Source organism: Thermobia domestica, chromosome 3 (genome assembly GCF_964235325.1).
Source record: "Thermobia domestica chromosome 3, izTheDome1.hap1.1, whole genome shotgun sequence".
NCBI classification, from domain to species: Eukaryota; Metazoa; Arthropoda; class Insecta; order Zygentoma; family Lepismatidae; genus Thermobia; species Thermobia domestica.
Window position 1 is genome coordinate 68,866,823 of NC_137456.1, and position 14,808 is coordinate 68,881,630.

General features: G+C 33.8%; 1 protein-coding gene across 6 annotated transcripts in view; it reads left to right on the plus strand.

Moving 5' to 3' along the window:
- Positions 1-14,808, plus strand: part of bbc (choline/ethanolaminephosphotransferase 1 bbc) — a 120,275-nt gene that overhangs the window by 91,434 nt on the left and 14,033 nt on the right. Inside the window, exon 9 of one of the 6 annotated variants that reach the window (XM_081751046.1) lies at positions 10,530-10,633. The exons of the other annotated variants lie outside the window; for them this stretch is intronic. Coding sequence (XP_081607172.1) covers positions 10,530-10,588 — 59 coding nt within the window. The 3' untranslated portion in view covers positions 10,589-10,633. The remainder of the gene's footprint in view (positions 1-10,529; positions 10,634-14,808) is intronic. 6 annotated transcript variants of the gene reach the window in all.

The following is a 14,808-nucleotide window of genomic DNA, read 5'->3' on the forward strand; positions in this document are numbered from 1 at the left end:
TGCCATACACTATAAGATAAATCCTAGGAAAATATCTTAGGATCTATCTTAGGAAAAATGTTAGGACATGTTTCGTAGGAAATCTTACCTTTTTGTACCATAGATGTAAAGAGTTTTCTTGTATGACCGAATGAGGTTGCGCATCCTACTGATATTGATCCAGGCGCTATATTGTTAAATTGCACACCTCTAAAAAAAAAAAAAATAAATAAAACATAAAAATCAGAAGATAAATTAGCAAAATATACCTCATCCGTCCCCGCACCATTCTTCATTTTGTCGAGTATTTTTTTTCTTTCACCCACTACGATCACCCAAGATGATTAAACTTCTGTTTCACATCCTCCGAAGAGATGCCAGATCTCACAAGACATACTCGGCCAGCAATGTTTTCCAGAATTTGTTTTCACTTTCTTTCACCTGATGTCGCTTAAATCGAAATATTTCGAATTTTCTTTCCGAAATAGAGCGTCCTCTAAACCAGAGAAATCTCATAGGATCGTTCAGAACATAGGAAATGACATTCGATCTGATGCCATACACGTTGAGATTTTGACTCTAGGAAGAATCGTAAGAGATTTCCTAGGGTTTATCTCATGGTGTAGAGCAGGCCTTACAATCGGTCGGTATAGTTCATTACACTCTGTATATATTAATGAACTATTGGAACTCGAATTGTATGTTCAGCATTCTTTACTTTGTACTCGTACCATAGATAATTACGGGTCTCTATCTACGCCCAGAGAGTAGTTATAAAGAACAACTACCATAAATCTTAAAGATAAGGTATAATAACGCTAAACTTGAACGAAGGTTGTTAACTAGCGAAGTTATTATTTAGAAAACGGAAGAGACTTATTAGGTGCCCGTGTATATGTGTGGAGATGGTATTTATCTCATCAGTAAATCATCATTAATTTCAGGAATGGTTTAAAGGTTCACTTTATCATAATCAGCCTTATATATAATGCCTGCTAGATAGGACTTGAAATAGATCATCTTTTGCTAATTTCAATTATATTCCGCATTAATACATAAGTTCTTTTCTAGTAATCTGATTAGTACTCAGCCGAATTGGACGAATTCGCAGTAGTTGTAGCTGCAATGCATTGTTTTTTAAGTTATTTATTCCAGTGAAAATTAGTTTCACAAGCTATGTGGAAGTTTGATATACATAAGAAATCTCGGATGATGAAAAAAAAAAAAAAAAATGACACTGACATTACGGGAAACCTTCGTAGTAGTATACAAAATTTACGTCCTGTTGTTTTGTAAATTATCTGGTAAAGACTAAATGTTTGGTTGGATCATTTTTCTTCGTTCAGAGTACATAGATATCTTAATTATGCATAGGCTCAATATTTCAGGCTGTCTCCTTACAAGAGATTTTCGTCCAAAACAAAATTATATAGTATAATTGTATGTACATAAAGTAAAATAAATGCTGATATTTGGAAATGAAATTGATAGAAAAATACGTTTATGATCTTCGGAGGAAAGTTAGTTATATATATACAATAGATGGATTAAATGATGATTTTTATAACTGCGTTCTGCAGAGCAAACTTTGTGTTTCACTGGCTAGTAGGAAGTTATATATCTCTTTAATTTATTATTTTTTTTTTCCTGTCACTTTTGCACGGTAGTAGAAACATAACTATACTTACAAAGAAGAAATTATGTATTTTCAAATCTGAAATTAATAGTGTACTTCCGGCTGTTTCTCAGAAATACCTTGTTTCATTTTTCCAGCTAGAAAACTTAGTTCTGTGAACAATTTATTAGTAATTTATTTTTTAAAAGTATAGTTTTCCTGTAAGTTATACAATTGAAACTGAGTAAATACAAGTTATTATAGGCAGGTATCATTTTGACATTTCCAAGTGTTTTATATGACGTGGTTTAGTTGAATATTTGAAGAATAATAGTTAAAAACATGACAGATCGGTGAGATCCAATCTCATATATATATATATATATATCAGTATTTCTGAAATACCATTGATATGAGTTTTGAGTCCATTAGCCGGCATTTACAGTACCCAGTAATGAGCATGTAGCGATTCCGTTTAGTTTCTTCCATGTTATTATTAATATTAAATATTTCATAGAATGGAGTAAAAAATCACTATTAATATGTGCCAAAAAAATAGTGTGGGAGATAAGCAATTTTTTTTTTTTTTTTTTTTTTTTTAACGAAGATGATAACAGTCTACAAGTTGCTTTACGCTTTGCATTTAATGTAGCAGTAGTACATTAATTTATTACAAATATTGTTTTCTTTGTATAGGGGAATATTTAAAATAAAAAATGTCGGTATCATACCTTAATTCCCATTAAAAGAATAATGCACGGAAAGTTCTTTACGCCTGTAATAGTAAAGGTGTTTGATAAGGATATGCATGTAAGACTTCTTTCACGTTGGTGATGTTTATAACAATGCTTTAAAAAAAACACACATTTAAAGAAACTGAAAGAATATTTTGTATATTTTGCGCATCGTGTTACTTTTAAAAATGTAGATTTAAAATCCTAGAAATATCGTTTTGTGTGTAACATTACTTGTAGTACCTGCTGAAGTTTTTATGTTGTGCGATAATTGGTATAAGATGGTCGCGTTGTAATCTAATTACTAATTGGTATAACTTAACTATTATTACATGTTGTGTTTCTATGTAAATTGTTTTAGTGTTTCTGCCATGAAGGTAAGACATTCAACAGTTCCGTAATAATGTGAAGTCAATATACTTGAAGTAGCTTACGAAAATTATTTGTATATCTGATGCGTGAGATATGTTTACTTATAGGCATAAATAAAATAATTAATATTTTTATTACTTTTTGATATTTTCTTCGCCTTTCCAGTTTTGTTTAACTGTTTCAACCTAAATGTATTTCAATTATGGTTTTCATAGAATCTGATGCAGAATAATCTTTGATGTAGAAAATTTAAACGACAATACATTCTAATCACTGACGAATAGTGTCGTAAGAATTGCCAGACCTAGGTAGGATATTACTATCAAATGAGACTCTGGCTTGTTGTAATCAGCGTAGCAGTAATGTGAATTTTTTTTTTTTTTTCCTACAATGCAATTAAAAACACGCTATAATTCCATCACCAACGATAGACTTGATTCAGGTGTGCTTACTTTTCAAGCATAAGCTGATATTTTTAAAGGACCATGCGTATGAATTTATGGTCTACTTCAGTTTCTAAATTCCTTCATTTTCTCTGGAGGTTCATCATTCTTTTTAGGATGTTGATAGGAAGATTTATTTATTTATTAAAAAAATGTAACAGCCTTCAGGTACCAGGACCTACTGGCTGGCTTGTGATGATACTCATGCCTTTGGGGGGGGGGGATATGTGGTCAGCACATTGACTCCCCCGGCCGTTAATGCTGGCCTTCTAGAGCGGAATTCACTACTTTCGAGAAACTCCAATTGTCCACACGACGCTGAGTGGACTTTGTAAGCTAACAGCATCTGGTGACTACGAATGATTATCCATCTTTCCTCTAACCAGACCAGGTACTGCTTGACTTCGCTGATCTCACAAAAACTGGTATTCCAATGCAGCTAGAGCGGTGACCCGTAAAATGCATCCGTAAGTTTAGTTTTTTTTAGTTGTTAGCATCCTTGGTTACGAGTTTGATTTCCGAAGGGACGCAAGATTTTTTTCAGCATTGATGCAACGTTTCGAGAATAAATGGGATTTGCTGGAATATAGTAACGAAGTACGAATCTCAAACGCCAGAAATAATGAATTAAAAATATTGAGAGCTGTACAGCAATTTTCCAAAAGTCACGAATGTTAATTTCCTTAAAGTAGAACAGTGTCAATATATTACTAAGTTTGAAAGTGACTCCCAAGTACTTTCTAAGTTTCATCTCACATAAGTAATAGCTCGAAAAAGGGAACTGATCTAATAATAATAATAATAATGATAAAATAAACTTTTGAATACTTTCATTTAAAACTCTTTTTACAAGTAGAATTTTAATTAAAAGTTAAAGTTTGTTTACTTGAGTGGTGTGTTGTAGAGTTTGAAGCTGCATTCCCGGAGTTTGTTTCGTTGATTTTATTCGTGTCAATTTTGATAAGCATGGTATTGCTCCGGGATTATTTCTTGAATTGTATTATATTCCATATTTATTTTTCTTCTGATATGCCGGAAAAAGTTATTTTTGGCACTTAGTCAAAATTAACAGCTGTAAGCCAGCCCGTTTCAGAAATGGGTTAAGTTAACTTTAGGTATCTTTTCTCTGCATACCAGAAGAAAACGAAACATTGAATAATTAGGAGTTGGAGAAATATACCCGGAGTAATAACATGCTCGTCGTCAAAATTGACAGGAATAAATCCACGAAATATTGGAACTTCCCCAAACGCCACGAGACACCATTCAGATAAAGAAACTTCGACTTTAAACAGAAAATATGTTGAAATCCATACCTTAACGAATTGTTAGAATTTTATTGTTATAGAACGTATTGTTGTAAACCTAGTAGGAAATGCATTACAAAGAGTGGAAGTAACAAGCCTATGAGCCTGTATTAAACTAATACTTTCGGATAATTGAGTAATAAATGTGTACAGAAAGCTGGTTCAACAGCGAACAAAAAGGAGATTCTCACCTAACTCATTGTTAGCTTTTCCGGTTTGTAGTGAACAATATCGTATGTGTGTGTGTTTATGCATTGGCTTTCAGTACGCTCGTTCTATCAATTCTTAATATCACTCACTTGCGTTCATCATCCCTTTCCTTTAGCTTACGGAAAACTAATCGAGGGTGTTAAACTACATATTTTCATTTTCCTCTTGCTTATCCTTGCGTATGTATGTTTTTCTTTTTTTGCTGATTTTTTCTAATTAATGGTATCACATAAATGAGACAAAATTGTAATGTTAGTACGTAACGTACGCCCGTTACTCCACACCATAACTCCTGAACGAAAGCTAATTTTTGAATTCTGCTTTTGCAATAGATAGCTAGAGCGATTATTTCTGAGTCAATCCGTTAATATCTTCATGGGTAACGGTACCTTTAACGATGACTGTCCATGCCCCACTTTTTTTTTACTATTGAATCAAAGCTGTATAATTCCAGAATGCTAGAAGTTACACATCGTGCTGTTAGATGGCAGCAAACATTCTCCAGTGGTTGATATCATCGAGCAAAGTTGAAATTTCGAGAAATAGCAATTAAATATACATCTCGCATGATCCTCTTAGGTTCTAGCCGAGTTTAGTTTCCTTTCTTTTTTATATATACATATATGTTGATTTAAGAAATATTGTTGATAAAAGTGAATCCGATAAATAGTAGAAAATCATCATAATGGTGTACAGTCATGTTCAAAAATCTTGTTCGGTTTAATGGAATTTCTTTCATTAGTGATCTTCGAGTAAATGCCCCAATTAGAGAAAAGTATTTCCTGTCTTAAGTGCATCTTTACTTTTCAACGCATTGATTTATATGGGAAAATATTTTCCCTGTTTCTTTGAAATCAGCACTAATTTTAATGTTTTGATTTTACTGATTTACTATTCAATTGGAGATAAATGTTCCTTGCTTTGTTAAAAATAATTTGCGTTACACATACGAGGCGCATGTCAAAGGAAAAAAGAGGCCGAAGTTTATTTACGCGGGTTGAGCATGAGCAGAAGCGTGCCGTAGTGTTCTGTGCTTGCAACAAATAATAGACTCGTCCAAGTGGACTATTGTACGTGCAAGTAGCAGTAAGGTGAAATGGCTGCCGTAATACAAAATCCCGCCAAATTTGAAGTGATATCTGTCATACGATTTCTCAACGTCAAAAGACAGAATGCAGCTAACATTCATCGGGAATTGTATGGCATTTACGGACCGACAGTAATGAGTGAAAGAAAGGTCAGGCAATGGTGCACTGTTTCGGGAAGGCGTTCAAATGTTCATGACGATCGATGAGTGTAGCAGAAGACCTAGTATCCAGATGGGCGATTTGGTGGAACGCGTTAACGAGAAATTGTGATTCACAATAATTAAACTCGCCATGTATAGGCTATAGAAAACACATGAAAGGAACATCATTCAGGTTAGTTTTAATTATTATTATTAGAAAAATACTGCCCCAAATAAATCAATGGACTAAAGAAACAAACAGCGCAGATAAAAGTCTTAAAAAAAAAAAAAAAAAAAAAAAAAAAAAAAAAAACACGGGAAATTATATTCAAATCGATCCATTCGTTCTAAAATTATTGGAAGGAATTTCATATTTGAACGTGACTGTACTTTAAGCAAGATGCCTTTGAAGGTTCGGATTATGAACCGCATTAGTATTCATAAAATAGGTGCTTGTGAGCTACTAAAATACTAGTAGCAGGAGCTAAATTATAATAATAATGATTACTGGAAGTAGTATTGATTTCATGCAGTAATTGAAATAGTAATCTACTATTGTTATGTCATGGTGGCGTAGTGAGTTTTATGTAAAATAGCGATTTCAAAAAAGAATTGATTATCGCAAGTGTTTTGCAGCAAAAATTTAGATTTTTTTTTTAACTTCTAGAGATTTACGTAACATCGGAAATATTTTGTGATTTTTTTTTCTTTTCACTTTTGTAATCTATTTTAAATAATTTGTAGTAAATATTCGTTCTTCCCTAATGAAGAGCACTGGTAGGTAGTCGAAAGGTAAAACATGATTAACCCTTTAACGTGCCATTTTTTTCCGATCAAACTGATTTTTTAATTTGAAGTGTTTTTTTGTGTAGGAAACACGGGATTTTTTAAATTAATGCAAATAATATATGGTCTATGAGATATTTTATGGTGTTTGCATATAGGGTCTATGCAAAGTTGCGTGTTGACATCTACAAAGTGTACTAAAACCAGATAGAACCAATAAAACGCGACGAATGTTAGCGTACTTGCACTTGTGCACTCATTACACTTCTATCTAACATAGAAAAAAATCAACAGCACAAAACGTGTCCAGCTAAACGAGCAAAGAAAGCTCAAAGATGACAAGATGACAACTCCGCGTGCAGCAAGTAATAGAAAGAGACCAACACTGGCTTACTATAACATCTAACGGGAAATTATGAACTTCATTAGTGAAAGGGCATCTTAGCTGATATGCAAAGCTGCTTTTCTATGTCCGAACTAGAAACTACATGGTCCAATACAATTTCAAAGTGAACTTTGCATATATGCAAAGCTGCACGCTAAAGGGGTAATGCCTATAGAAATCACTGAATCGAACAAATATTTTTTTTTTTTAAAAAAAAAAAAGAAAAGAAAGACTGGGAAGAAAAATAAATATACTTGTCTCTTGCTTCCTTATATTTTCATCCACAGTATTTGTAAGGGGATAACAGTGTTTCTATTTTATTTTGTGTATGGAGCCAATGCTAATAGAGAGAGATCTAGTTGTAATTCCTGTATTTGCACAGTTGAAAAAATAACCATATGTGAAATTGTCCCTTACATAACGTAAAATAATTATTGCATTGTGAAGTAGTGTATAATAATAAATAATTTACATCAATAGTAGAAATTATTAATAATTAAACATGGGAAAGGTTTTGCTTGTTGTTATAACTCTATTTGAAGATATAATGTTAAATGTTGGTACTTTTTTTTGGAAGTCAGACACACATTTAATTGAAAAGAAGATTCAAATTTCAATGTATGGAGCATCATGTAGTTTGTGAATTGTATAATTATTCGTATATGCTGTTGATGGGTTTGGAGTGCTTCTTTGTGCAGTGAAATGGTTCTGCAATGCAGTATTCCAACATGGCACCCAATTCGACGTTCACAAATGATTTTCTCTCCTTTTAATTTTTCATTCTTCCTATCTTTTTTCCACCCCTATTTGATAAAGTGTTTAGCTAAAGAGCTTATATTATTCCTTCTTTGTATTGTATGGTGATGTAATTGTAGATCTCAATTAAATCAAACCATAACATAACTCAGTACGAAAAACCTGTTTCCCGTATAGTATATTGAACCTGAACAAGTCACACAACGGCACGGCACGGTTCTAGGAAAATGATACAGATGGTACAGACCTGCGTGGTATGAAATATTTTCTGTTTAAATGTAAAGGGCTAGATTGGCATTATAATAAGAGTACAGTTCTTACGAAATAGTTCTTGAACTAAAAATAATTAACTATATTCGGCCAACACTGTAATTTACTTTTCATGCTGGTTTTAGGACTCCTTTGTTCCAGTTATATGAATAAATCGAAATAAAATGAATTAAGATATAATAAATTAAAAATAATAAAAATACTTACATGACTGCTATATATATATATATATATATATATATATATATATATATATATATATATATATATATATATATCGAATTTTCGAAACTGTAATTACTTTAGCAAGGGATAGAAAAAAGCAGAGAATGAAAAAGAATGTTTTCCATGTTTGGATCACGACTTCAAACGTAGTGGACGCGACGCTGACCGGACATACTTTTTCTTCTGTACCGTGAGATCAAGATGACTATCTCGAAAGCTTGATAGTATTTATTTAGTCTTTTCAAACTGTCTTCATAACTGTCGTTGAAATCTATTATTTTTGCTTTGATTAGTGTATACCCATGCTGAGATTCCTCTGTTCCAATTGCGCCCGTTTGGGGTCGACGTAGCTGTTCTTCTGCTCTTTAATTTTCTTCTTTTCCTATTTCTTTCGGCTTCTTATCTGGTGAAGCATTTAGCAAAAGTCCTTATAGTGTACTTTTTTAGGTGTTAATGATTATGTTTACACTGTTTTCTGATTAGTAATTCATTGTCCATTCCTACTTTGGCATTCCAATTTTGTATATGTGAAGTGAACAAAGTTGTGAATAAAAGAGTACTGGAAAACGGTCTTGTCACCATCAAGTATATTGAATGTTGTGCTTGTACTACTTTACGAGTGAAGAAGATGTGACTGGTCGAAATCAGCATGAGCCGCAGAAAATTGCTGCAGAGAGACCTGTAGAAATAACAGCTGTAATATGAAGAAAAGAAGAATGTGGAAATAGCGGGATACAAAGAAGTAGGTGCGATGGAAGACTGACAAAGACAGGAAAGACATGTCTGTGATGAAAACTAAGAAAAATGTAAATAAATAAACAAATAATAAGAAATTATTTCCGAGACTTGTGAGATCTTGAACAACTTAGAAGCCACAAAACCAATATCTTGCTGTACTTTTTCGTTGTATATATATATTTACACGTAAGGAAAACAATATGTATATTATGTTACTCGTCAGGTCATTTTTAGGTCTGGTATAGTATTCATTGTTTGAAGTGTTATGGGAAAGATGGTTTGCTGGTAGTTCAATTCACCGTAAATTATAAAAAAATACGAGCTAAAAACTAATAAAAATACATAAATAAATAATAAAAAAAACATGTAAATGAAAGTTTGATACCATCGCATGTGTAGTAATTGAAAATCACAGCTGAGTTACAAATTATTCACGATGTAAGAGACCTCATGCAGTGCATATAACTGATGAAATCAAGCAAATTTGGTGGAATTAAAGAGCACATACTTATAATGATTTGAAATTATCAGCAGTTTGTTCTGTTGTAAACTCTCTTGAATTTTTTTAAAGTACTGTATATTAAGTAGAAATAAAATTTTAATAAGGATAGCTATAGTTGCGTGTTGAAGAGCTGACTGGTTTCAGAGCTTTTGCGAGCCTCGCTTCAAATCTCTGTTCCTTCATAGTAAGCTTTTTGTTTATAACACTTTTATTAATGTACACGTATTACTTTCATTGTGTGGTATTCTCTGTTTGATGGTCATTTTTCATATCATTATTAGTTATTATTATTAATAATTTCATTGGTGATTATTATAAACCTTGGGTTTTAGAAATTTGAAAGCTGCTAGTTAGATGTTAAAATATAGCTTTGAAACTGCTTAATGAATGTTAAAAATACTTACACACTATTTTTTTTTTTTTTTTTTTATGCTTGATATGATTGTATTGCAAGTGGTTACAGGATATTACGTAAAAAGTGGTCAGAATAAAAAAAAAAAAAAAAAAAAAGAGTATAGTTTCAGGGAGATCAGATTTGAACCCACGTCATCAAATTATTGTATTATTCTATTATCACGGAGCTACTGGTGTATATTTTAAAGAAACATTACTTCGCCCAATTATCTCAAAATAGACGCTTATTTTTGAGCTTCTGAAATCATATGTAATTTTGAATGATTGCGAAGTGTACTTTTATCTCACCAAAATCTAGTTAAGTAGGTAATACGCACTGCATAGGGACTCCATATTACTTCTTTAAACATGCGCACTGGTTCAGTCTCCTACGCTACAAACTTCCAATTTTTTTGGGAGTACAGGGTATTCCATTCCTTCATATACTCACTAGAGCATTTTATTGTTCAGCCATTTTGGGTGTATTACTATGCTAGTTCATTTGAGATGTATGTATGTATATTTGTGTGTTTGGGTAAAAAGGAACGTTTGCGTTTATTGTAAAAATCTGCTTTCAACTTTGTAGCTAGATGCCAACTCTCTTCTATTCTGCCTTTTTTAATATTATTATTTACGTTTGCGTAAAATAACAGTTGTCAGCTGGTACTGCCGTTAACTGAACAGCATAAGGTATGTGACAGCTTTTTTTTATATATATTGTTTAGCTCTAGTAATGTTGTTCATTTCTGTGTAATTGTGATTTTTTAAGAGTGTGAAAAAAATAGAGAATGATGTATATTTGGTGTATAATTTCTGATGGGCTTACTTATTGCATTTTCGAAATTAAACTGGAAAATTGGTTAAGTAATTCTTCGTTTCGTTTTTCTTTCCTTCTTGTTCTGTCTTTCTCTCCCTATTCAACAGTCCTTATTTGCTGTTTGTTCAAAATATCTGCTGGTAAATAAGCTTCCATCCGTGTTGTATTATATGTATATTTGCTTCACTTACCATCCTGTTTTTAGTTCTTTCTTCATCATCTTTCCTCTTTTGGCTGCACTTAATTTATAAAAATGTTATAAAACATATAACAGAATCTAAAACAAATTTTGTTTCACTATCAATGAATTTCAGACTAATATAAACCTTTAATTCTGCGGTATACCTTGTTTGAGATGGTTTCTGTTGAATTCTGGTCAGCATTAATTCTCAGAATCCTCGTGGCAAACAAAGGATTTAGTAGGATAGGAAAAAAAAGTTGTGGTACCTTGGTCTAGTCTATCATGTCTAGTCTTCGTAAGAATATTATGTTTTTAAATTATGTTTAAATAAATTATAATTTTCCAAGATTAGGAAATAATACATCAGTTATAATTTTTCGAGTCAAATAGATATCGGCAAATTGAAACCTTCCGTGTTTGGATGTTGTTGTTTATAACAACAGAAAATTGTGCATACAAATTTTACGAAGATCACAGACACTAAGCACTATAAACCAGCAAGCACTAAGATCACAGACACAAACAAACCAGTTGTTTTTCGTAAACATAACTCATTTATTTGTTGATGCAGTTTAATTGTACACTAGGGTTGAGACACAATGGGTGATATCAATAAAAATAAGTAACTACTCATGAGAAGTCCTGCTCGAGAATCGGAGTAACTACAGCTGGAGTAATCTCCTCCCTCAATTTCGTATCAATAAAACAAGCCACTACTCAGGTCTAGTCTGCTCCAGATTTATGAACGCTTACTCGCGCTTCCTCTGCACGTAGCACTGAGTCGTATCAATAAAAGAAGTGATTACTCTTTTCTCCCATTCATCGCGCAGTCATTTCGTTGTTTTTAACCTATGGCGTAGTATCTTAAAAGCCATGAAACTGGCAAGTAGCAACGACAGCTTCAATCAAAGTGCATTTATGTATATTGTAAAAGAGTTTCCAGTGGTACTTTCAAAGTCACAGCTACCAGAAAGTAAACGAAGGAAAGCCGAAACTTTGGAAGTAATTACAGTGAAATGCAACGAAATATCAAATACATCTACGACTGAGACACAAATTCAAAAGAGAATCTTTAATATTCGAGCGAGAATAAAACAAAAATAAAAAAGGAGAAAAAAATAAATAAAAAAAAAAAACGGGAAAGAAGAAAGTAATACTGAAACGATGAGAATGAACCTATTTGAGCTGATGGATGTTGATTGTAATCCAGCAGTATCAAGATTAACGCGACAAGCGCATATCACGTGTTGTCCAAGGTCTTTGTAGATTGTTTGGCTTTAAGAACGAAATCAGACACTTGGCTCCTTTGTTTTCTTTTTAAAAAAGTCCAGCCACCCACGTCATAAATCACGTCCGTCTGATTGCGTTTGCCACACCATACGTGTCCCCTTTCGCCTTGACATAAACAAAATACATTCTCATATATACACCCTTTCTATCAACGTTGAGTTGAGTTGATTATTAGTTTAACGTCCTTTTCAGTAGTGTGCCTATATGAGACAGAACCCACTGATTAACGTGGAATCCGAACCACATGAGCTCCTGCCGGGAATCGAACGCGGGTCTCCTATGCCAAAGGCATGAAACCGCTTAGCCACGAAATAGCTCTTCCTATTAACGTATTACTCTCCAAAATACTAGGTTTCTTTAATGCCACTTGTGTGTAGTCAAGTGCTCCGATAGCACCCGGAAATGTATATTGTTCTTGCCACTCTGCCTTTGCTGTTTGCATATTACGCACACTTCCGGAAACAATCCATTTTCAGGTAGTCATAGACAGTACTTTGAGCCACACCAGAATCCCCTGACATTCCGACCTGGAATCCCGGATCACTCACGTAACGCAAGAAAACCAAGGGCACCGATTTCTCTGTAAATTGGGGGGGGGGCATTCATATGCAGAAGGTATATATATCAGGATTTTAAGACAAATTGCACTCTAATTATGCCAAATATTGTATATTCATAAACACAATAGGGGGCCCACATGAGCTTTGGGGGGCCCGGGCCCCCACAGGATCGGCGCCCTTGAAGAAAACCCGCATCTTTTCATCATTACGTAGTCCACCACCCGGAATTTCGGTTGAAAAAATGTTGTGCTAACCACTCTACATTTTCTTTCATAAACTTATAATGCTTTTTGTAATCTCCATTTCCAACATTTCTATGCAGTTTATAAGTTTTTCTACGTAGTAAAACAATCATATACTCTGCCATATTTCGCACGGAGTCACCTATTTAGCTTGCTCCACAAATTTGGAGAAGTTACTAGCATCACAGAAGAGTCTTTGATTTTTATTGATATCAAACGCGCAGTAGTTACTCGGCTCGAGAATAGAGGTGTGGTTACTTCAAAAGGGCGGGGCTTCTTCGAGGTCAGCCGAGACGACTAGTGCTCAGTTCTCTTTTTATTGATACCAATGCGAGTAACTACTTCAAAATTGGCCGTAATGAGTAACTTCTCCGTTTTATTGATATCACCCAATATTTATATTTTTAAATTACATTTTAATTTATTTGTCAGTCAGTCTTGATCTGATTTTTTTGTATTATTTCATTATTACTATTACTTGAAATTTTTATACTGGAATTTTGAAATTAAACTCAGTAGACACCCTGGTGTCAGAAAAGTCGCGCAACCCAAATTTTGAATCATTGGACTTTTAAACCATAAGTGCGAATGAAATGAAATGTCCACCCAGGGAAGGCCTGTCTGTGTAGATATTTCTGCAATCAAAACCATGGAGAGGGAAAAAGTAATAATCTCCCTACCTGTGGCAAGAAGTTCCGCAATGATTTGCGAGTTTCTTGTTTGTTTGTAAAAGTCCATCCGTAAATTAGTTGGTGGCCAACCACATGCGTCGACACTGTCAGGAACTGTCATTGTTATCATACTATAATTCAATTGATACAACTTGTCTCTTGTGACAGTTGCTTTCCTCTGCTTTTTTTCTTCCTGCACGTGGTCATAACAATCAGCCAAGAAAAACTGTTTCTATGACAACAGCACGTTCAGCCAATTATAGTGGCTCTTTTCTCTCGATCTGCAGTGGCAAACATTCCACCCTCTCCGCACGTTGCCAGTTTGAATAGAAACAAATACACATTGTTTTAGTCGAATGTCAACTTGAGTAGTGAACCTGGTGGTTATTGAAAGCATTCCTTTTAGTTCATTTTTGTGTCATTTAGCATTCTACTTTTAGTAAATGTTAATATGGAACAAGAAACAATTCACTTGTTCTACTCGTGTAGTTTCAATATTCGACGCAAAAGCTGGCAACGCAGCCTTGAGCACCACGTGCGCGCAGCGAGCTGTCACAAAGGACAAATAATATCAATTGCAGTTTACGCTGTAATGCTGGAAAACATATGTTTCTTTGCGGAACGCCTTATCATGGCCGTGGTGTGTCTACACTTGGTGGCAATTTGTCCTTTTTGTTTCAGAATAATACCTGCCCATCTACCCTACCCATTAACATTCTCAGTTGTGCACAAACAATGCCACACATGTCTCCAATTCGTAATTGTTCATGTTTCGTAAAAAAACAAATATCACCTTGTTTCTGACATTTGAATGTCGATCCTCCTTCCCCTCTCCGTGGTTTATATCTCAAAAATACCTACACAGACAATTCTTTCCTCGGTAACGGTTTCATTTCATTCGCACGTATGGTTAAAAATTTCTGATGCTCCAAGGTTCAGGTTTCGCATTTTTCGGTCATCCTGTAGAAACGAAAAGTGATAAATTACTAACTGAAAAGGGGCACACATTCACTGGTACATTAATGAATTGTAGATACAAAATAATTACTATGTTCGTTTACCCAACCTTTATCCAACATTTCTTGAGTTCTTGTCCTTTTTGTG